Source organism: Bombina bombina, chromosome 4, assembly GCF_027579735.1.
Source record: "Bombina bombina isolate aBomBom1 chromosome 4, aBomBom1.pri, whole genome shotgun sequence".
NCBI classification, from domain to species: Eukaryota; Metazoa; Chordata; class Amphibia; order Anura; family Bombinatoridae; genus Bombina; species Bombina bombina.
In genome coordinates this window covers 554,074,784-554,097,895 of record NC_069502.1, presented here as the reverse complement: position 1 = coordinate 554,097,895, position 23,112 = coordinate 554,074,784, and the positions used below count along the sequence as shown (strand labels likewise).

At 38.7% G+C, this 23,112-nt stretch overlaps 1 protein-coding gene across 1 annotated transcript in view; it reads right to left on the bottom strand.

Annotated features, from left to right (window-relative positions):
• The window catches only part of NT5E (5'-nucleotidase ecto), a 218,406-nt gene that overhangs the window by 140,266 nt on the left and 55,028 nt on the right, over positions 1-23,112 (bottom strand). The window contains exon 3 of the mRNA XM_053710491.1: positions 9,463-9,651. Within this exon, the coding sequence (XP_053566466.1) occupies positions 9,463-9,651 (189 nt within the window). The remainder of the gene's footprint in view (positions 1-9,462; positions 9,652-23,112) is intronic.

Sequence of the window (23,112 nt, the reverse complement as noted above, 5' to 3'; positions counted from 1 at the left end):
GTTGAATATTCTTATGGACATTAAGTTATATCCTCTATGTGTTTGGTTATATATGTACCTTTTGCTTTGATTATGTCCTATTGTAATACACTCTTTGGTAAAAGATTAATAAAAATATTTCAAAATCCTAAAAAAAGTTAAAAAACAACAACCCTATCCTAAAAAAAAGATTGCCCTGAGAAGAGCAATTGGTAGGACAGTGCCCTAAAGTGAACATAGCTCTTTTGTCCAATTTTAATAAAAGCACTATACTAAACAAAATCCTGAGTAAAAAAAAAACCCCTATTTTAAAAAAGATGCTCTGCGAAGGACATTTTATTGGGCATTGAACTGATAAGGGCATTTGGTAGGGTCTTGCCTTAAAGACTAACAGCTTTTTTGCCCAATAAAAAATAAGAAAAGGTTGCTATAAAAAAATTCTAACCTAAAAAAAAAATCTTTTATTAAAAAAGGTTGCCATAAGTAGCCAATTTTGTACGGCATTGCCCTAAAGCTATTTCAGCTCTTTTGGGCTAAAAAAAAAACACACCAAAAAAATATTAACTCTAAACCCCAAAATTTCTACTCACCCAACTTGACTCCAGCGGTTCTCCTCTTCTTTCTTCATGGTGGCGGTCCTCCGGGGGGGGGGGGGGGTGCTCTTCATGCCAGTGGTCCTCTTCTTCTATCTTCCATCCAATGCTTCTTTTATTCTTATCCTCTTATCTTCTTGCAGACGTCCTCTTCATGCAGTCACCGGCATACACTGAAGCTTGAACGTGAGGTTCCTCCTTATATAGGGGTGCCGTTGCATTTGTGTTTACTGATTTTTTAATTCTTAGTCCAATCAATCAATAGAATGAAAGCTTTTTTTTTTTTTTTTTTGCTTCTAGCCCAACAGTGCTGAAATAACTTTAGGACAATGTCCTATAAAATTCCCTTATTAGGGCAATCTTTATTTTAGGATAGGGATTATTTTAGGTTAGGGTTTTTTTTAGATTAGGTTTTTTTTTATTGGGTAAAAGAGCTGTTAAACTTTAGGGCAATGCTCACCAAAATGCCCTTCCCATGGCATCTTTTCTTAGCATAGGTTTTTTTTTATTGGGCAAAGGAGCTATGTTCACTTCGGGCACTTTCCTACCAAATGCACTTCTAAGGGCAATGCCCAACCAACCACATGCCCTTTAACTTAGGTTTTTCTTTAGGATAGTTTTTTTTTTTTTAAGAATAGTTTTTTTTAACCCCTTCACTACTGGGACTTTCAGAGAAAAACTTGCCTAAAATACTGGAGAAATTTTAGCATTTTTGCTATCACTCCATTTAAACAGAAATAGACTTTTTTTTTATTTACCTGTCAAAACTATTTTATTTTTAAGAAGACAACCCAAGGAATTGATCTAGGCCCATTTTGGTATATTTCATGCCATCATTTCACCGCCAAATGCGATCAAATAAAAAAAATTGTTAATTTTTTGTCAGTAAGGCTTGCGGTGCTAATGAGCCTTTTTTCTCACCGATCACTTAAGACAACACTGGTATTACAGGTATTTCTAAACCCGGCGTTAGAAAGTGAAGTTCAATCCTATTGGCTGATCCAATCATTCAATAGGATTGAGCTTGCATTCTATTGGCTGTTCCAATCAGCCAATAGAATGCAAGCTCAATTCTATTGGCTGATTGCATCAGCCAATAGGATTTTTCCTACCTTAATTCCAATTGGCAGATATAATTCTATCAGCCTACCGGAATTGAAGGGACGCCATCTTGGATGACGTCACTTAAAGGAACCTTCATTCTTCAGTTGGACTTCGTTTGAAGAGGTTGCTCCGCATTGGCTGGATTGAAGATGGACCCGCTCCGCTCCGGATGGATGAAGATAGAAGATGCCGCCTGGATGAAGAATTCTGCCCGTCTGGAGATCCTCTTCTGCCCAGATTGGATGAAGACTTCTGGCTGTCTGGAGGACCACTTCTGCCTGGTTGGGTAAAGACGTCTCAAGGTAGGGTGATCTTCAAGGGGTTAGTGTTAGGTTTTATTAAGGGGGATTGGGTGGGTTTTAGAGTAGGGTTGAGTGTGTGGGTGGTGGGTTTTAATGTTGGGGGGTATTGTATTTTTTCTTTACAGGTAAAAGAGCTGATTACTTTGGGGCAATGCCCCGCAAAAAGCCCTTTTAAGGGCTATTTGTAATTTAGTATAGGGTAGGGATTTTTATTATTTTGGGGGGATTTTTTATTTTCTTAGGGGGATTAGATTAGGTGTAATTAGTTTAAAATTCTTGTAATTAATTTATTATTTTCTGTAATTTAGTGTTTGTTTTTTTCGTACTTTAGTTTATTTAATTTAATTGTAATTAATTGTAGTTAGTTTAGGTAATTTATTTAATTATAGTGTAGTGTTAGGTGTAATTGTAACTTACGTTAGGGTTTATTTTACAGGTATATTTGTATTTATTTTAGCTAGGCAGTTATTAAATAGTTAATAACTATTTAATAACTATTGTACCTAGTTAAAATAAATACAAAGTTGCCTGTAAAATAAAAATAAATCCTAAGCTAGATACAATGTAACTATTAGTTATATTGTAGCTATTTTAGGGTTTATTTTACAGGTAAGTATTTAGTTTTAAATAGGAATAATTTAATTGTAGTAATTTTATTTATATTTATTTAAATTATATTTAAGTTAGGGGGTGTTAGGGTTAGACTTAGGGTTAGGAGTTATTACATTTAATATAGTAGCGGTTATGTTGTGGGCGGCAGATTAGGGGTTAATAAATGTAGGTAGGTGAACATTAGAAATGTGGTCCCGCCGGGTTTCGGAATTTCTAGATCTAGAAGAATACTACTACATGGTAAACGATAAAATGGATACTTATGCAGAGATTAGTGCCACATGGGATCAATATTTAGAGACGGATTCTATTAATAAGTTATATCCCTAAATAAACTATAGCAAACCCATTTTCATATACTAACTAACCTTAAAACAGATATACATTTTTCTATAAACTGAACTCAATATGCTTTTGTGGACAAGGTCACGCAGCATCTTCTTCTTTCCCAGATACCCTTCTTTGGGTAGACCCACTTTCACACTCCCCCCCTTTTTTTCCTTTTCTTCTCTCTTTTTCTCTCTCCTTTTTCCCTTTTCTTTTAACCTCTAGTTAATAGTAATATCTTACACAATCCTAGAGTACAACAAGGTTTAATTCCTTTTTCGGTTATTGTTGGATATTATGTAAAACTCACTGACATGAATGTTGTCACAAAGGGAGCTGCGTCTCCCATTTTGTACCAAAAATGCCTTTTTTCTTTCAATAAAGTCAGTTTAAAAAAAAAATAAAAAAAAATAAAATAAATGTAGGTAGGTGTCGGCGATGTTAGGGACGGCAGATTAGGGGTTAATAAAATTTAACTAGTGTTTGCGAGGCGGGAGTGCAGCGGTTTAGGGGTTAATATATTTATTACAGTGGTGGCGATGTCCGGTCGACAGATTAGGGGTTAAAAATGTTATTATAGTGTTTGCGATGTGGGGGGGGGCTCGGTTTAGGGGTTAATAGGTAGTTTATGGGTGTTAGTGTACTTTTTAGCACTTTAGTTAAGAGTTTTATGTTCCGGCGTTAGCCCATAAAACTCTTAATTACTGACTTTTAAATGCGGTAGGAGTCTTGACAGGAGAGGGTGTACCGCTCACTTTTTCCAAGACTCGTAATACCGGCGTTAGGCAAATCCCATTGAAAAGATAGGATACGCAATTGACCTAAGGGGATTTGCGGTATGCTCGAGTCGTGGAAAAAAAGTGAGCGGTACACCTGTAATACCAGCGGGCATTAAAAAGCAGCATTGGGACCCCTCAATGCTGCTTTTTAAGGCTAACGCAAGACTCACTAAAGTTTCTCACTAAAATTATTTACATATTACTTGTGCAATGATGGTGCAAATGGTTGTAAAAGTTTCTCTGGTATCCCCTTTGTTCAGAAATAGCAGACATATATGCCTTTGCCATTCAAGGGCTTTCAAGGGCTTATAGTTTAGCATACGAGCCTACCTGTGTTTAGCTTTCAACTAAGAATAACAAGGGAACAAAGCAAATTTGATGATAAAAGTAAATTAGAAAGTTCTTTAAAATTACATGTCCTATAGGAATCATGAAAGTTTAATTTGGACTTTACTATCCCTTTTAACAACCGAGACTGCTGGAGCTTCCTGAAGCTAAGACGTATATATACGTCTTGCTGTACGATAGGCAAAGTACTGAAAATCATATATATATACGTCTATTTGGGTAAAGGGGTTAATTGCCAAAAAAGCTGAAATAACTTTAGAGCAATGCCCTACCAAATGCCCTCCTAAGAGCAATGCCCAAACAAAAGCCCTTTTCACTGCATTCTTTTTTTAGGATAGTTTTTTGTTTTAAGAATAGGATTTGTTTTTTTAATGGTCAAAAGAGTTTTAATTTTAGGATTTTTTTTTTAAGAATACGTTTTTTAATGGGCAAAAGAGCTGAAATAACTTTAGGGCAATGCCCTACCAAATGCCCCTTTCAGGTCAATTTTTAGAGTAGTTTTTTTTGGGGGGCGTGGGTGGTTGATTTATTGTATTATTGGGTTGTATTTTTTTTTTAGAAAAAGAGCTAAATCACTTTAGGGCAATGTCCTACAAAAAGCACTTCTAAGGGTTATTGCTAAAGTACCATTTAGTGTTAGTATAGGTTTTTTTTATTTTGGGGTTGATTTTTTTATTTTTTTAAAGGGGACTTTAGTTTTAGTATAGGCATAACTGTAGATTACTAGGCAGTTAGGTCTTTAAATTATGGCTAATATAGTAGCTCGTGCTGGGGTGAAGGAGTATAAGGGGTTAATAGTTTAGTGTAGCATTGCATTTATATACAATGTTAAAATGATATGCATTGTCATGTATAATGCATATTATTTTAAGTATTTTATATCATTTAAAATGTGGTTATTTTTGCTTGTTCGTTTTATTAGTTTAAACATAGATATATATTTTAAATTATTTATTTATGTTTAACATAATAAAATGAACAATGAAAAATAGCTACATTTTAAATTATATACAAAACTTAAAAAATAATAGGCATTATACATGACAATGCATATAATTTTAACATTGTATAGAAATGTAGTGATATAGCTCCTATAATTATAATAGGGAGGGTTTTTTGTATACTTTATTAGTCAGGTAGATTGCAGACATAACCTAGGTTTAGGCGTTCTGTGGGAGATAGCTGGGCATTCCAGGGGGAGTATAGGGAAGACATGACATAGGTGTAGGCAATCTGTGGCAGTTAGCTGGGCATTCCAGGGGAGTGTAGCTAAGCCATGATGTAGGAGTAGGCAGTATTAGGAAGTTAGCTGGATGTTTCAGAGGAGTGTAGCTAAGAAATGTTGTAGGTGAAGGCAGTATTAGGGAGCTAGCTGGGCAATATGACATAGGTGTAGGCATTCCTGTAACCTGGACTGTGATTGGGACACATCACCAGCAGTGCAATATATTACAATCTCTGAAGTAAAGGTTACGAGTAGGGTGTCAGACATATTTGTTCTGCCACCTTTTCAGTGGTGAGACTTTACAGTGTGAAGCAGGTAGTGTAGGTATAGTTTGGTTACACCGGCATTATTTAAAGTGTTTCTAAACAGAAACCATGTTTAGTTTCAGTGAGCACACTATCTCCACTGTGTAAGAACATTTAAAATACAGTCCCTCCCTTTCTTTTTAAAGATTTATTTCTGTATATAGCTGACTAATTTAGATCACCTTAAAAGCGCCTTTTATTTTTTTGTTTTCATAGTTTATGCCAGATCCATATGGGGGTAAAAAAGTGTGCAAGAGATCTCCCCCTAAATAAGGTTTGAAAATCATGCCAAATATAAATTGCCAAACCATGGTTAGGGGTATCATTTTAATACCTAAAACTTTCTTGCCCCCTCTCCCCTAAAAGTTTCACACACACATGCAGGGCAGCACAGATATTTAACAAACAGTGGGACACCCATAACACACAGGGTGACCAGTTCCAATCTTTCAATCAAATTAAACATTAAGGGCTCCATGTATGAAGCAGCGAGAGCTGCTCCGGAGCCCTTGTGGGGCAGGTTCCTGCAATGTAAGAAGCAGCGGTTATTCGACCGCTGTTTCTTACACCCTACGCTACCTCTGAGGTGGTGAGGGAAAATCACTGAGAGCTCGCTCTTGGTGATTGAGAGCCCCTTCAGGGGCAGGCATTACACACTGCGAGGAGTGTGTAATGATACATACGGCTAGTGGACAAACAGATCCGCTGCTCATATGTAGCGAAGGCAGCCGGGCAGCTTTGCAAGCTGTCCACCCGCCCCTTAGTTCATGGAGCCCTAGGACTAGGGATGGGTGAATGTGGTGAAAGTGTAATTTGTTTTGTAGAATTGAATAGTCCTGTAGACATTCGATTTGGACATTCAAATGTTGACAATAATGAAAATCCATTAAAATTCTGTAATTTAATGTTATTTTCGTTTTTCGAATGTTACTTTCATTTTCTAATGTTCATAATTAGATTGAACATCCACAAAATTTTAAACGTAACATTTGATTTAACAAATACTATCCAGATGTTCAATAGTTCTGAGTGGTAGGGAATTTAGTAAATTGATAAATATTAGAAACAAATATATGAATTTGAATTTTTCTTTTTCGAATATTGCATTTAAAGAGAGCATTAGAAATACTATTACAAATATATTGATTCAAATGCAATATTTGAATTAGAAACATTTTAATTGAATATTACATTTAAATATAGCATTAGAGCGTTGAATAAATGTTGAAACAAACAAATTGGTTTCTGTTTTCGAATGTTGCACAAAATTTGCCCATTCCTAATTAGTACAATAAAGGGCAGAATTCCATCTGGATAATTCTATAGTTTCAGGGATATTTAGGATGCATGGGATATCTCCTCTTCCTTTATTATATTTGATAACCATGCAATGTTGGCAGCCAGACTTCTGTCACTATAAATAATACAAGAAGGCAACTGGAAAAGATCCTTGAACACAAACTGTATGTGAGGATATTTTCCTGTTGACTTCTTGACATTGCAGAGCTGTGGTGGAGCTTCATGTTCCTGGGCACTAGACTAGAGAGCATTGTTGTTTCCGTGGGGATCACTGAAAGTGACTGAAACACACACAGCATGAAGACCACTGGACTCTAGGGTGGCAGGACATATTCTGAGCATATACCAATACTTCTATTACATATAAATAATTTAAGTATTTCCTTACCCACAGCAATGTTTTAATTTTTTTGTTTTTTTATGGTCATAAACAACAGTTTGATTACAAACCCTGGTCAAAAAGGATGATCTTCCTGGTGTCATTCTGAAGTAATCAATGACTCCAGACTAGTCATTAGAAGCCATCCTGAGGTGTACCCACAGGCTGAAATATTTAAATTAGATTATTAGAGTAATTCACTGGCTGTTTATGCTTGTGAAGTAATCAGTAAGGTAATCGGTTAACCATTCTGAAGACATCAACCAGAAATGTTTGTCTTAGCTGATGACTTTACAAGCCTGATGATGTCTGATGAGGTGCAAATGACTCCAGGATCGTCTCAGAAGTAATCCTGTTTGTCATAGGAACACTTAAAATAAACTTAGTAACACTGATTATTAAATCAGTACATTCATTATTGTATATTCCTGAATTCTGCACTAGAGGTTGACTTATTTGATAAGCATACCTTTCAAATAAATTACAGCATTATATGTTATAAAATAAATGATTAATCACCATAGAACAAGCCACTGAGCTGTTGTTCGTTCCTGGTAGAGCGCTTCTCTCTTTGTATGCAAATTATTATGACCCTGGGGAAGTCTCCCTATGGGTGATGGGGGAAACCAGACGTGGACTCCTTGCCCAGTGTGCTTAGAGGAATGTGGCTGCACCTCACTGATGAGGCCCATAGGAGGCCGAAACGATCGTCTGGGGTTGTCATGTTCCTTGTTCAGAGGAGAATTGCCTGGTATTTCGGGGCTGGACTGACCTTACTTGGCGGGATCAGACTGATATACTTCAGGAAAGTTTTCTTCTGTGAAAAGCACACTGGTCTAAAAGAGGCTGTTTCCGGGTGGTAAATCGCCATAGAACAAGCCACTGAGCTGTTGTTCGTTCCTGGTAGAGCGCTTCTCTCTTTGTATGCAAATTATTATGACCCTGGGGAAGTCTCCCTATGGGTGATGGAGGAAACCAGACGTGGACTCCTTGCCCAGTGTGCTTAGAGGAATGTGGCTGCACCTCACTGATGAGGCCCATAGGAGGCCGAAACGATCGTCTGGGGTTGTCATGTTCCTTGTTCAGAGGAGAATTGCCTGGTATTTCGGGGCTGGACTGACCTTACTTGGCGGGATCAGACTGATAAACTTCAGGAAAGTTTTCTTCTGTGAAAAGCACACTGGTCTAAAAGAGGCTGTATCCGGGTGGTAAATCACCATAGAACAAGCCACTGAGCTGTTGTTCGTTCCTGGTAGAGCGCTTCTCTCTTTGTATGCAAATTATTATGACCCTGGGGAAGTCTCCCTATGGGTGATGGGGGAAACCAGACGTGGACTCCTTGCCCAGTGTGCTTAGAGGAATGTGGCTGCACCTCACTGATGAGGCCCATAGGAGGCCGAAACGATCGTCTGGGGTTGTCATGTTCCTTGTTCAGAGGAGAATTGCCTGGTATTTCGGGGCTGGACTGACCTTACTTGGCGGGATCAGACTGATATACTTCAGGAAAGTTTTCTTCTGTGAAAAGCACACTGGTCTAAAAGAGGCTGTTTCCGGTGGTAAATCGCCATAGAACAAGCCACTGAGCTGTTCCTGGTAGAGCGCTTCTCTCTTTGTATGCATAAAATAAATGATTCCCTAATAAATGGCATATTCACAGTTGAAAATGAAATCACAATCCATTACTCTCATGTCTCACTAAAGCCACACTCACTCACTTAACAAAGACAATAAACTACATTAAAATAATAACTCCAGAAAACAAAATAAACATAAACAACAGTTAACGATGTACCCTACAGTGTTATTAAAGGAACATTCTAATGCAAAATATAGATCATCTGAATCATTAGAAAATGTATCATTTGCATTACTGACCCTAGATACAGTAACTATATGTTTAAAACCTTCCAAAGAGCCTTTCAGCTCCCAAACAGAAGAAGGCCAGTGATTGGCAGGGTCATGCAACTGCTCCTTTTTAATTGGTTAAATTGCCATGCACTATGCAGGAGCATCAGTGCTTGCAGCTCCTAAATGGGACTTAGCACGGATAAACACAATGTTGAAAAGTCTGTCTTTTTTTGCATTACAATGTCCATTTAATGCCACAGTTTACTTTGTGACATTAAAATAACATTTGGATAAAACTATTGCATAGCCCACAAAAAAAAGACACAAAAATAAATACAAAATCAAATGTTTAGTGTACCAACCTGTATAAAGAAATGTATTTGAGTGTCCTCCAATAACAATATCAACTCCTTTCACCTTCTGAGCAACCAGTTTATCTGTTTCAAAACCAGAGTGTCCCAGAGCTATGATTTTATTAACACCAAGAGTTAATAGTTTATCAACATAAGGCTGTAACGCTTCTATTTCATCCTCAAATATCAAATGAGGACCTAGGATGAAAGAAGAAAAAAAAAGTTAGTAGCAGTTGCAGCTGGTGAAGTTTTACATTGGTGACAAAAAATATTCTGCCATTTCCATAATCTTAATAAATTGTTGTTGTTCATTGTTTTAGTACAGTAATACTGTAATGTAATTAATGAGCATTAGTTTTAGAATTTAGCTAAAATATAGATTATATCATATTAAATATCCTCTTCATGATATATAATAAATAAATCACTTAATGAACTAAAACTCTCAAAAAGTTAACTAGCGACTCACACTGGTTAATACAAACACCTAAGTTTATATCAAAATATTTAGCAACCTACATGTTGATTTAATTCCTTCTCTGCCATTGAATGCTGCATAGAACTGCATTGTATTCCTTTTCTTTCTAAAGGGTTAATGTGCACTTGTAAATAGCTTGATTGTGAAAGCTAGCCTAAGATGTGATTGGCCAATTTATATTACTGCATGCTGGTAGATGTAGTTCTCACCTATTTTATTAACAAGGGCTGTGGACAACAGTTGCTCATGTTTTAATGATTATGTTTACATTGAAGGGGCAGGAAGAAGAGGGTCTATAAATAACATTGCATTGGGGCAGTTTAAGAATTAGCCATAAAGGTGGTTGGGAAGAAGAAAATAAAAGTTATCTTTTAAGGTGGTATTTCAAGGATGCAGTATTCCATTCAGAGAAGCACAAACATTAAAATAAAAATTCACTACCTAAATAAAAAAAACATTATATTAAGAAACTGAAAAATAAAATTAAGACACACATAATGACAATAATAATAATAATAATAATAATAATAATAATAATAATAATATTAGTGTTCTCCCCAGAAAATGTTGCCTGCTGGATGTCATTATAAAGTAGCCAGGGGAGGGGGGGGGGGGGGGGGCAGTGCAATATTTTCTAATATTATATAATTTTCTGTTATCCAAAGCACAAACTAATTGCATATTTTAACATAAATGTATTTAATTATAATTTGTGTAATAAAAATTTAACATTTTTAATATTAGCTCATTTTAGCTTAAAGGGACATAATACTCATATGCTATATCACTTGAAAGTGATGCAGCATAACTGTAAAAAGCTGACATGAAAATATCACCTAAAAATCTCTATGTAAAAAGGGAAGTTATTTTACCTTTAAAATGTCTTCAGCCCACCAGAGTAAGTGCTCTGCGAACAGTTATACTTCAGCTGCTATAAAGCTGCAAGTTAAAACCTCCCCCCCCACAAAAAAAACCCACAATAGCCAATCAGCATCAGCAGCATTGCTTTTTTGTGATCTCATGAGCAAAAATATTGGCACCCCTGCACTATCAGATAATGTATAGTTACACCTCTCTACTGGAATTTTGGACCACTCTTCTTTCGCCAACTGCTCCAGGTCTCTCAGATTGGAAGGGTTCCTTTTCCAAACTGCTGTTTTTAGATCTCTCCACAGGTGCTCTATGGGATTGAGATCTGGACTCATTGCTGGCCAGTGTGCTACTCTCCAGCACTTTGTCTTAAACCATTTCTGGGTGCTTCATGACGTGTGCTTTGGGTCATTGTCCTGCTGTAAGACCCATGACCTCTGACGGAGACCCAACTTTCTGACACTGGGCCATACACTGCACCACATAATTCTTTGGTAGTCTTCAGATTTCATAATGCCATGCACACAGTCAAGACATCCAGTGCCTAAAGCAGCAAAGCAACCCCAAAACATCAGTGAACCTCCACCATGTTTAACTGTAGGGACTATATTGTTTTCTTTAAAAGCCTTATTTCTTCTTCTGAAAATAGCAGAATGATGGGCTTTACCAAAAAGCTGTAATTTTGTTTCGTCTGCATACAGAACATTCTCCCAAAAGGATTTTGGCTTCCTCATGTAAGTTTTGGCAAACTCCAATCTGGCTTTTTTATGTTTCTGTGTCAGCAGTGGGGTCCTCCTGGGCCTCCTACCATAGTGTCCCTTTTCATTCAGATGGCGATGTATAGTGCAAGCTGACATATTTGTACCCTGTGCCTGAAGGTCAGCTTGAATTTGTCTGGAAGTTGATCGTGGTTCTTTGTTCACAATTCGAACAATCCTTTGTTGCAATCTTTGATTAATTTTTCTCTTTCGTCCACATCCAGGGCGATTAGCTACAGTGCCATGGGCTGTAAACTTCTTGACAATGTTGCATACAGCGAACACAGGAACATTAAGATCTCTGGAGATGGACTTGTAACTTTGAGATTGTCCATGCTTTTCTACAATTGTTGTTCTCAATCCTAAGACAATTTTTGTCCTGCTCTTTCTCTTCTCCATGCTCAGTGTGGCACACAGAGACACACAAAGGAAATGTTGAGTAAAATTTTCACCATTTTAACTGGTTGCTGGTGTGATTTCTACATTGTCAGTACCTGTTTATTGATACAGGTGAGTTTAATTACAAATTACAGGAGCATCACAAACATGGAATGCAATTATTTCTTACAATTTTGAGAAGGTGTCAATAATTTTCTCCAGTCCATTTTTTGAGTTTTGCGTGGAATGTGTTAGATTTGGCTTTTTTTCTCCACTTTTTTGTGCCATACCAATACAAACAAAATAAATAAACATGAGAATGCCTAAACATTTGTAATTGCAACAATTTTCTGGGGGAAATTATTATATTATTTGACAGAAATGCATGGGTGCCAATATTTTCGGCCATGACTGTGTGTATGTATATATATATATATATATATATATATATATATATAAACATATATATATATGTATAAATACTAGAGGTGTGAAGGGAAGAAAAATTTGTTTCAACGAATATTTGTTCCCAGCACTATTCATTTTTGTTTTGTTTAAAACCAAACGAAAATCAAATTTTCGTAAAACATTTACATTAGTTTTCGTTACAACGAATAGGAATGTTTCAAAGCTACAAGGTGAAAAGTTAACCTGTAGCTACATACTTAACCTAAAGTGCTCAGGAGAGTGCGCTAACTCTATCCTTTTCTTTCTAGAGCCTTGACCGTGATAGCAGAAGGTTAAGCTGATTGGCTCTCAGGACCTACACTAAAGTTAACAGGAGGCTTAGCGCGGACAGGGACCTCTCAAGAAGAGGATTGGTTAGTGCACTCTCCAGAGTGCGTTAAGATAAGTAATAAGCCTTTTTAAAATAATTTTATGGAAACGAATAAATACTAATGAATTTCGTCATTACTTTTTCTTTGTTGTCTTTAAATTTTGCTGAAAAATCAGATTTTCAGTACAAATGTACATTCGTCCAAAAACGAATGCACGTCTCTAATACATACATAAATACACATGTATGTATGTATGTATATATATATATATATATATATATATATATATATATATATATATATATATTGTAATGCAACAAAGAAAGTACACCCTCTTTGAATTATATGGTTTACGTATCAGGACATAAAAAAAATCATCTGGTCCTTAGCAGGTCTTAAAATTAGATAAATACAACCTCAGATTAACAACAACACATGACATATTACACTGTGTCATGATTTATTTAACAAAAATAAAGCCAAAATGGAGAAGTCATGTGTATATGTGTATATATATATATATATATATATATATATATATATATACACAACCCCAATTCCGAAAAAGTTGGGACAGTATGGAAAATGCAAAAAAACTAACAATAAAGTCATTTGAAAATTCACCCTAAACTATATTAAAAACACATTATTAACACATTATTTGATGTTTTACTTTGTGAATTTAATATATTTTTGAAAATATACACTCATTTCAAATCTGATGACTGCAGCACGTTCCAAAAAAGTTGGGACAGGGGCAATTTAGAACTAATAGCTATGTGACAACTTGAAATAAGAAGGTGATGTGAAACAGGTGAGGCAATTGTGTAACCATGTGTAAAAAACTTAAATTGAGGAAATACAATACTAATATATATATATATATATCCCCTATAGGAGGCGCTAAAGGGGAAATTGCCAAAAATAGAAAATATTAAATATAAGCTATAAAACAAAACATATGTATAGCTATCAAAGTACAAATGGTAACAGTAATGTAAGATTAACAACAATTAAAATAGACAACAGTGTCCAAATGTAATAGCTGTATGAATAGCTATATTTAAATAGCACCAAAAGGTTATGATATAGAGTCTAAAAGGCTATATACTTATAGCTCCAGAATTGGTATCGAAGAGGAGTCCTTTCATCAGGAATACAAGATCTTAAACTTGGTGGAGGAAGAAGGCAGCACTCTTACTTCACCAGGGACGGTGTGGAAACTCTACAGCAAAACAAATAGAACAAAGAGGCTCTGCATGTGCGAATCAATAACGCAAGATGTATCACGCACAGTGAGAAAACACAGGGTACTCACATGTAACAATGACACTCAATTATGCCTATAGAAGCAGGCTGGATTTTTATCAGCAGTCCAGCTAGCTGAACTCCAGCGTGACTGGAACTCCAGAGGCACAGGAACCCTGGATCTCCAGTGTAACAGAGAAGGAGGGCAAACAACCCTCCAGGTAGTGTAGGCTGGGAGATAAACACTAAGCACTGAGAGTTTAAAACATACCAAATGGGTTTATTTAAAATATATATATAAAAAACCATAGTTAAATACAACTCATGCTTACTACAGTGTAATCTCTAGCATAAGATTAGAGAAACTAGGCAACACGTTTCTCGGTAAAACCGTATCATCAGGCATAATCAATTGTTGTGAATAATCCCCTTATATAGAGCTACACTACCACAAGGATTAATAAAGCCCCTCCCCTTCAATAATCAGACCACCCAATCAGAACCCTTCATCTCAACAATACCAAATTGTTGCACCTATGTCTAAATGGTGGTTACAAAACAATGTAACAAATGGAGAAACTAATTGTTGTACCTGTATCTAAATAGTAGATGCAAAACAATAAATAAGATATATTTATATAAATATAAATGATCTATATTGATTGCTCTCGTGTATTCAAATACTAAAGTACTGACAGCACATTTTGATCACAAATCTCAATTTGCACCAGTTTGTTTCCACTATGCAGATGATTCTTATGATTAACAACCACATATATATCTTATTTATTGTTTTGCATCTACTAGTTAGATACAGGTGCAACAATTAGAACTGCCTAGTAACTAGTGATGTTGCAAATATGAGATTTTATGATTGGTCTCTATATACATGTGACCTTAACAGTCCAATAGGGGTCAATAATAGAACTGCCTTGTAACTAGTGACGTTGCAAATATGAGATTTTATGATTGGTCTCTATACACATGTGACCTTAACAGTCCAATAGGGGTCAATAATAGAACTGCCTAGTAACTAGTGATGTTGCAAATATGAGATTTTATTATTGGTCTCTATACACATTTGACCTTAACAGTCCAATAGGGGTCTATTCCACACAAGCTGCACACTGCAGATTAAATAAAACATCAGGGACTCATGAAAGAGAGCAATGGATCTATGACACAACAATTTTAAAATAAAGTAAGCAAACATCCTATATAATAAAAGGCCTGGTATGTTTGTCAGATGCAGTCATACACAGTAGAGACTGCAGAGGACAAACATACCTGGCCTTGATCAGCAGAGGAGTGCGCACTGTGGAAGATGTCTGGTGGGGGCATGGCCGGGCATGCCGTGATGGGGGTGTGGCCTCGCGTGTGTGACAATGGGGCGTGGCCTCACAGGCATGACAAGGGGGCATGACCACATGGGCATGACAAGAGGCGTGGCCTGGTGGGCGTGACAAGGGGCATACCCAACGGAGAGAGGTGGGAGAGACCAAAAGAGAGGAGGGAAATATAGAAAGTGAGCAAAAGTGGAGGGGAGAGAGCAAAAGAGGGGGAGAGAGAGCACAAAAGAGGGGGAGAGAGAGAGCGCAAAAGAGGGGAAGAGAGAGCACAAAAGAGGGGGAGAGAGAGCTCAAAAGAGAGGGAGAGAGCTCAAAACAGAGGGGGGAGAGAGAGCTCAAAAGAGAGGGGGGAGAGAGCTCAAAAGAGAGGGGGGAGAGAGAGAGCTCAAAAGAGAGGGGAGAGAGAGAGAGCTCAAAAGAGGGGGGAGAGAAAGAGCTCAAAAGAGGGGGGAGATAGAGAGTTAAAAAGAGAGGGGGGAGAGAGAGAGCGCAAAAGAGAAGGGGAGAAGAGAGCGGAAAAGAGAAGGGGGAAAAAGAGAGCGCAAAAGAGAAGGGGGACAGAGAGAGCTCAACAGAGAGGGAGAGAGAGCTCAAAAGAGAGGGGGAGAGAGCTCAAAATAGAGGGGGGAGAGAGAGAGAGCGCGCAAAAGTGAGGGAGAGAGAGAGCTCAAAAGAGAGGGGGAGAGAGAGAGCACAAAAGAGAGGGGGAGAGAGAGAGCTCAAAAGAAAGGGGGAGATAGAGAGCGCAAAAGAGAAGGGGGAAAGAGAGCACAAAAGAGAAGGGGGAGAGAGAGCGCAAAAGAGGGAGAGAGTACAAAAGAGGGAGAGCGCAAAAGAGGGAGAGAGAGAGAGCATAAGAGGGAGGGAGAGAGTGCAAAAGAGAGGGGGGAAAGAGCACAAAAGAGAAGGGGAGAGAGCGCAAAAGAGAGGGGGAGAGAGAGAGCAAAAGAGGGGGGAGAGAGCGAGAGCGCAAAAGAGGGGGGAGAGAGAGAGCAAAAGAGGGGGGAGAGAGAGAGTAAAAGAGGGGGAGAGAGAGTAAAAGAGGGGGAGAGAGAGCAAAATAAGGAAGAGAGAGAGCAAAATAGGGGAGAGAGAGAGCAAAATAGGGGAGAGAGAGAGCAAAAGAGGGTGAGAGAGAGAGAGCAAAAGAGTGGGAAGAGAGAGAGAGAAAGCGAGCAAAAGAGGGGGGAGAGAGAGAGCAAAATAGGGGGGACAAGCTCAAAAGAGAGGGGGAGAGAGAGAGAGTGCAAAAGAGAGGGGGGAGAGAGAGAGCTCAAAAGAGAGAGGGAGAGAGAGAGCACAAAAGAGAGGGGGAGAGAGAGAGCTCAAAAGAAAGGGGGGAGATAGAGAGCGCAAAAGATAAGGGGAAAGAGAGCACAAAAGAGAAGGGGGAGAGAGAGTGCAAAAGAGGGCGAGAGAGAGTACAAAAGTGGGAGAGCGCAAAAGAGGGAGGGAGAGAGCGCAAAAGAGAGGGGGGAGAGAGCGCAAAAGAGAGTGGGGAGAGAGCGCAAAAGAGAGGGGGGAGGGAGAGCAAAAAAGAGGGGGAGAGAGAGCAAAAGAGGAGGGAGAGAGCGAGAGCGCAAAAGAGGGGGGAGAGAGAGAGCAAAAGAGGGGGGGGAGAGAGAGTAAAAGAGGGGGAGAGAGAGCAAAATAGGGGAGAGAGAGAGCAAAATAGGGGAGCGAGAGAGCAAAAGAGGGCAAGAGAGAGAGAGCAAAAGAGGGGGAGAGAGCAGAAGAGGGGGGAAGAGAGAGAGAAAGCAAGCAAAAGAGGGGGGAGAGAGAGAGCAAAAGAGGGGGGAGAGAGCGCAAAATAGGGGGGAGAGCTCAAAAGAGAGGGGGAGAGAGAGAGAGTGTAAAAGAGAGGGGGGAGAGATAGGGAGCAAGGGTTGGAACCGCGGTACTCAAAAAATTGGCCCGTGTACACGGGCTTTAGGACTAGTACCATATATTCTACTAAGTATAAAGCAGTATCGAGGCTGGTCTCCCAATTTAGATATTTTTGAGATAGAGAGAAGGGGGAGAGAGAACGCAAAAGAGGGAGAGAGTACAAAAGAGGGAGAGCGCAAAATAGGGAGAGAGAGAGCGCAAAAGAGGGAGGGAGAGAGTGCAAAAGAGAGGGGGGAGAGAGCGCAAAAGAGAAGGGGAGAGAGCACAAAAGAGAGGGGGGAGAGAGCGCAAAAGAGAGGGGGAGAGAGCAAAAGAGGGGGGAGAGAGCGAGAGCGCAAAAGAGGGGGGAGAGAGAGAGCAAAAGAGGGGGGAGAGAGAGAGTAAAAGAGGGGGAGAGAGAGTAAAATAGGGGGAGAGAGAGCAAAATAAGGAAGAGAGAGAGCAAAATAGGGGAGAGAGAGAGCAAAATAGGGGAGAGAGAGAGAGCAAAAGAGGGCTAGAGAGAGAGAGCAAAAGAGGGGGAAGAGAGAGAGAGAAAGCGAGCAAAAGAGGGGGGAGAGAGCAAAATAGGGGGGAGAGCTCAAAAGAGAGGGCGAGAGAGAGTGCAAAAGAGAGGGGGGAGAGAGAGAGTTCAAAAGAGAGAGGGAGAGAGAGAGCGCAAAAGAGAGGGGAGAGAGAGAGCTCAAAAGAAAGGGGGGAGATAGAGAGCGCAAAAGATAAGGGGAAAGAGAGCACAAAAGAGAAGGGGGAGAGAGAGCGCAAAAGAGGGAGAGAGAGTACAAAAGAGGGAGAGTGCAAAAGAGGGAGGGAGAGAGCGCAAAAGAGAGGGGGAGAGAGAGCAAAAGAGAGGGGGGAGAGAGCGCAAAATAGGGGGGAGAGCTCAAAAGAGAGGGGGAGAGAGAGTGTAAAAGAGAGGGGGGAGAGAGAGGGAGCAAGGGTTGGAACCGCGGTACTCAAAAAATTGGCCCGTGTACACGGGTTTTAGGACTAGTACCATATATTCTACTAAGTATAAAGCAGTATCGAGGCTGGTCTCCCAATTTAGATATTTTTGAGATAGCTTTTATTTTTGCATAAAACTTAACTTTGTGGACACAACACAATATTACAAGCAGATATTACATATAGGTGTGATTAGGGTGCTATACTGTAAGTGTTCCATCAGATTTCAAATATGTATTTTACATTGTAATTGTTATTAGGTACTGTTTCACAAAGAAACTTTAATTGTACACACGTGTTTAATCATGCCTCCAAGGGGGTGTGTTTTATCCTTTGTTCTAATTGGTTATTCATTGTATAAAGGTTTAGGAGATAGTAAGGTGCCTATATGCCTGAGGAAATGGCGATTTTATAGCTGAGAAACGCGTTGCATTAGGGGGGCTACATGTTTATGCCCTCCTATCACTTGAAGTTTTTGTTTTTTTGTGGTAGCATAGCCTAAGGGGATTATTCACAACAATTTAATATGCCTGATGAAACGGTTCTACCAAGAAATGCGTTGCATAGTTTCTCTAATCTTATGCTAGAGATTACACTGTAGTAAGCATGAGTTGTTTTTAATTATGTTTTTTTATATATTTTTTAAATGAACCCATTTGGTATGTTTTAAACTCTCAGTGCTTAGTGTTTATCTCCCAGCCTACGCTACCACATTATATTTATTAACCCCTAATCTGCCTTCCCCAATGTCGCCGCAACCTACCTACACTTCTTAACCCCTAATCTGCCGCCCCCAACGTCACCGCCACTATAATAAACATATTAACCCCTAAACCGCCACACTCCCGCATCACAAACATTAGTAAAGACATCTTCAAGACATCCAACGCGGAGCATCCTCTTCTGACGACGGCTAACACTGAATGAAGGTTCCTTTAAATGATGTCATCCAAGATGGCGTCCCTTCAATTCCGATTGGCTGATAGAATTCTATCAGCCAATTGAAATTGAAGGGACGCCATCTTGGATGACGTCACTTAAAGGAACCGTCATTTAGTAAGAAGACTTCGTTGGAAGAGGATGCTCCATGCCGGATGTCTTGAAGATGGACCCGCTCCGCGCCGGATGGATGAAGATAGAAGATGCTGTCTGGATGAAGACTTCTGCCCATCTGGAGGACCACTTCGCCCGGCTTGGATGAAGACTTCTCCCGGCTTAGTTGAGGACTTCGGCCAGGTTGGATGAAGACTTCTCCCGGTAAGGTGATCTTCAAGGGGTTAGTGTTAGGTTTTATTAAGGGGGTATTGGGTGGGTTTTAGAGTAGGGTTGGTTGTGTGGGTGGTGGGTTTTAATGTTGGGGGGGATTTGTAATTTGTTTTACAGGTAAAAGAGCTGATTACTTTGGGGCAATGTCCCGCAAATGGCCCTTTTAAGGGCTATTTGTAATTTAGTGTAGGGTAGGGCTTTTTTATTTTGGGGGGGGCTTTTTTATTTTGTTAGGGGAATTAGATTAGGTGTAATTAGTTTACAAATCTTGTAATTTGTTTATTATTTTCTGTAATTTAGTGGGTTTTTTTGTACTTTAGATAATTTTATTTAATTGTATTTAATTGTATTTAATTTAGGGAATTAATTTAATTATAGTGTAGTGTTAGGTGTTAGTGTAATTTAGGTTAGGATTTATTTTACAGGTAAATTTGTCTTTATTTTAACTAGGTAGTTATTAAATAGTTAATAACTATTCTACCTAGTTAAAATAAATACATATTTGCCTGTAAAATAAAAATAAACCCTAAGCTAGCTACAATGTAACTATTAGTTATATTGTAGCTAGTTTAGGGTTTATTTTATAGGTAAGTATTTAGTTTTAAATAGGAATAATTTAGTTAATGATAGTTATTTTTATTTAGATTTATTTAAATTATATTTAAGTTAGGGGGTGTTAGGGTTAGACTTAGATTTGGGGGTTAATAGCTTTAATATAGTGGCGGCGACGTTGGGGGTGGCAGATTAGGGGTTAATAAATGTAGGTAGGTGTCGGCGATGTTAGGGATGGCAGATTAGGGGTTAATAATATTTAACTAGTGTTTGCGATGCGGGAGTGCAGCAGTTTAGGGGTTAATATATTTATTATAGTGGCGGCGATGTCCAGTTCGGCAGATTAGGGGTTAAAAAATGTATTTAGTGTTTACGATGTGGGGGGGCCTCGGTTTAGGGGTTAATAGGTAGTTCATGGGTGTTAGTGTACTTTTTAGCACTTTAGTTAAGAGTTTTATGCTACGGCGTTGTGGTGTAAAACTCTTAACTACTGACTTTAAAATGCGGTACCAGTCTTGACAGGAGAGGGTGTACCGCTCACTTTTGTCAGACTCGTAATACCGGCGCAATGCAAGTCCCATTGAAAAAAGAGGATACGCAATTTATGTAAGTGGATTTGCGGTATTTCCAAGTCTGCCCAAAAAAGTGAGCGATACACCTGTACCTTCAAGACTCGTAATACCAGCGGGCGTTAAAAAGCAGCGTTAGGACCGGCCAACGCTGCTTTTTAAGCCTAACGCACAACTCATAATCTAGCCAAATGTGTTTTCCATATATTAAAGGGTGAATTGAATTTTCAAATGACTTTTTGTTTGTTTATTTTCATTTTCCATACTGTTCCAACATTTTGGGAAATGGGGTTGTGTATATATACAGTACTGTGTAAAAAGTCTTAGGCCACCATTAGATTTGTTGTTTTACAATGGTATGATGACTATATATAATTATTTCTAAGTCTCTTTATTAGAATACAACCAGAAAAAAAAAAAGATATTTGGATGCAGTATTAAAAAACAGAAAAAAAAATCAGAAAAAAACTTCTATTGGCTAAAGTGGCAAGTATTTAGTGTGACATCCCCTTACCCTTGAGCAATAGCAGGAACCTGGCTCTCGTAAACCTTAATGGAATTGAACCCTAAATAATGTAATTTGCTAACATCTCTATTTGTCCTACTATTTCATGTCAAAATGACTGCTGTGAAAAAGGTCTATTACATCAAGCTGTTATATTTGAAAAATCAGGAGATGTCAAAGACAAAAAAGGACTGGAAGGCCAAGAAAACTTTGAAAAACTTCTCATCAGGTTTTGAGAGTTTCTTCTTTAAGAGACCAGAAGAAGTCCAGCAAGGACCTGGCTCAGCATCTGGGAGCTTCATCGGAATGCCAAGTTGACCCTTCTACAGTCCAAAGAAACTTGATCTGGAATGATCTTTGTGGAAGGGTAGCAGCCAAAAACAAATATTTTGGAACAGGAACAGAGTGAAAAGGCTAGATATGCTAGATATCACAAAGTTTTGAATAAAGATCAGGGGAAAAGAGTATTATGGCGTGACAAATCCAAGTTTGACATTTTTGGGTCCAATTGTTGACAATATGGGAGAAGAAGAGTTGGAGAGAGATGGAAGAATGAGTGCTTGAGGCCTTCAGTGACACATGGTGGTGGGTCTGTCCTAGTTTGGGGCTGCATTTATGCCAGTGGTGGTGACAATATTTTTCGAATTGACGGCATCATGAAGGCCGAAAAGTACAGACAGGTTTTAATTCATCATGCCATTCCTTCTGGAAAGCGTCTGATTGGGAATGGTTTTATTTTTCAGCATGATAACGATCCCAAGCTAATGCAGTGAAATCAAATTTGGAGAGAAAAACAGCTGATAAAACACTGACAGTCATGGATTGGCCTCCACAGAGTCCAGAACTGAATATTATAGAGGCAGTATGGGATCACCTGGACAGAGAAATAAATAAAAGACAACCTAAATTTAAAGAAGAACTCTGGGAAGTGCTGAATGAAGCCTGGTATAATAAACCAGAAGATTACTTCAGAAAACTTCAGGACAGTCTCCTCAAAAGAGTTCAAGATGTGCTTAGTGCATTTGAAGGTCGCACTAAATACTGACTTTTGCATGAAGAAGCAATATATATTTTGTGTACATATTTCCTGTATTTTCTGTTTGTATCTTAATAAAGAGACCGAAAAATAAATATGGATGGTCACAAAAACTTTGCTAAAACAATAAATCTAATGGTGACCTTTTGAACAGTACTATATATATATATATATATATATATATATATATATATACAGTGGGACCTCGGTTTACGAAATTAATCCGTTCTCCGGGACGTTTCGTATTTCGAAAAATTCGTAAACCGAAACACGGTTTCCCATAGGAATGCATTGAAAACCAATTAATGCGTTCCGGAGGTGAGAAAAAAAAGTCAAACACAGTATTTTATCTGTTTAAAACTCTTTATAAAGTGCACTTTAAAGGCATAAATACTGTACATAATATTTCAAACATCCAACTTTATGTTTTAAAACATCACACATCAACTTTTAAAACATGGCAGACTGTTGGTAACATGGTACAGTACACTTTAACTGTACTGTACATAAATAACACGTCAACAGGGAAAACATGGAAAATAGCAAAACAATTTCAACACTGTTTGGAAGATGAGGAGGACGAGGGCAATTGGGCAGCACTAACACAAGCAGGTTCTTCTTCATGTCTAGGCTGTTTTTGTAGGAACCTTTCCATTGTCTGCTGCCTCTGGCGCCTTTTAAGCATCCCTCAAAAAGGGGACATGATGTCTGTGTCAAAACTGCTCACAAGTCTGTGGGCTAGAGCCTTATCTGGGTGGTGCTGCTGTACAAAAGTCTGTAGGTTTACCCACATTTGGCATGCCTCCTTGAGTTCCGTGGAAGAGAGCTGTTCCTCACTCATTTCCTCCTCCTCCTCAAATGCGATCTGCTCCTCCATCGACTCCTTCTGCAATTCCACCAGCTCCTCGGTGGTTAGGTCACGGTTGTGTTCCTCCACCAGCTCGTAGACATCCTCCTCAGTCACCTCCAGGCCCATGGTCCTCCCCAAGGAAACAATTTCCTCCAACACTGTTGACTCTGGTGCAGGTGCAGAAGCACTGGA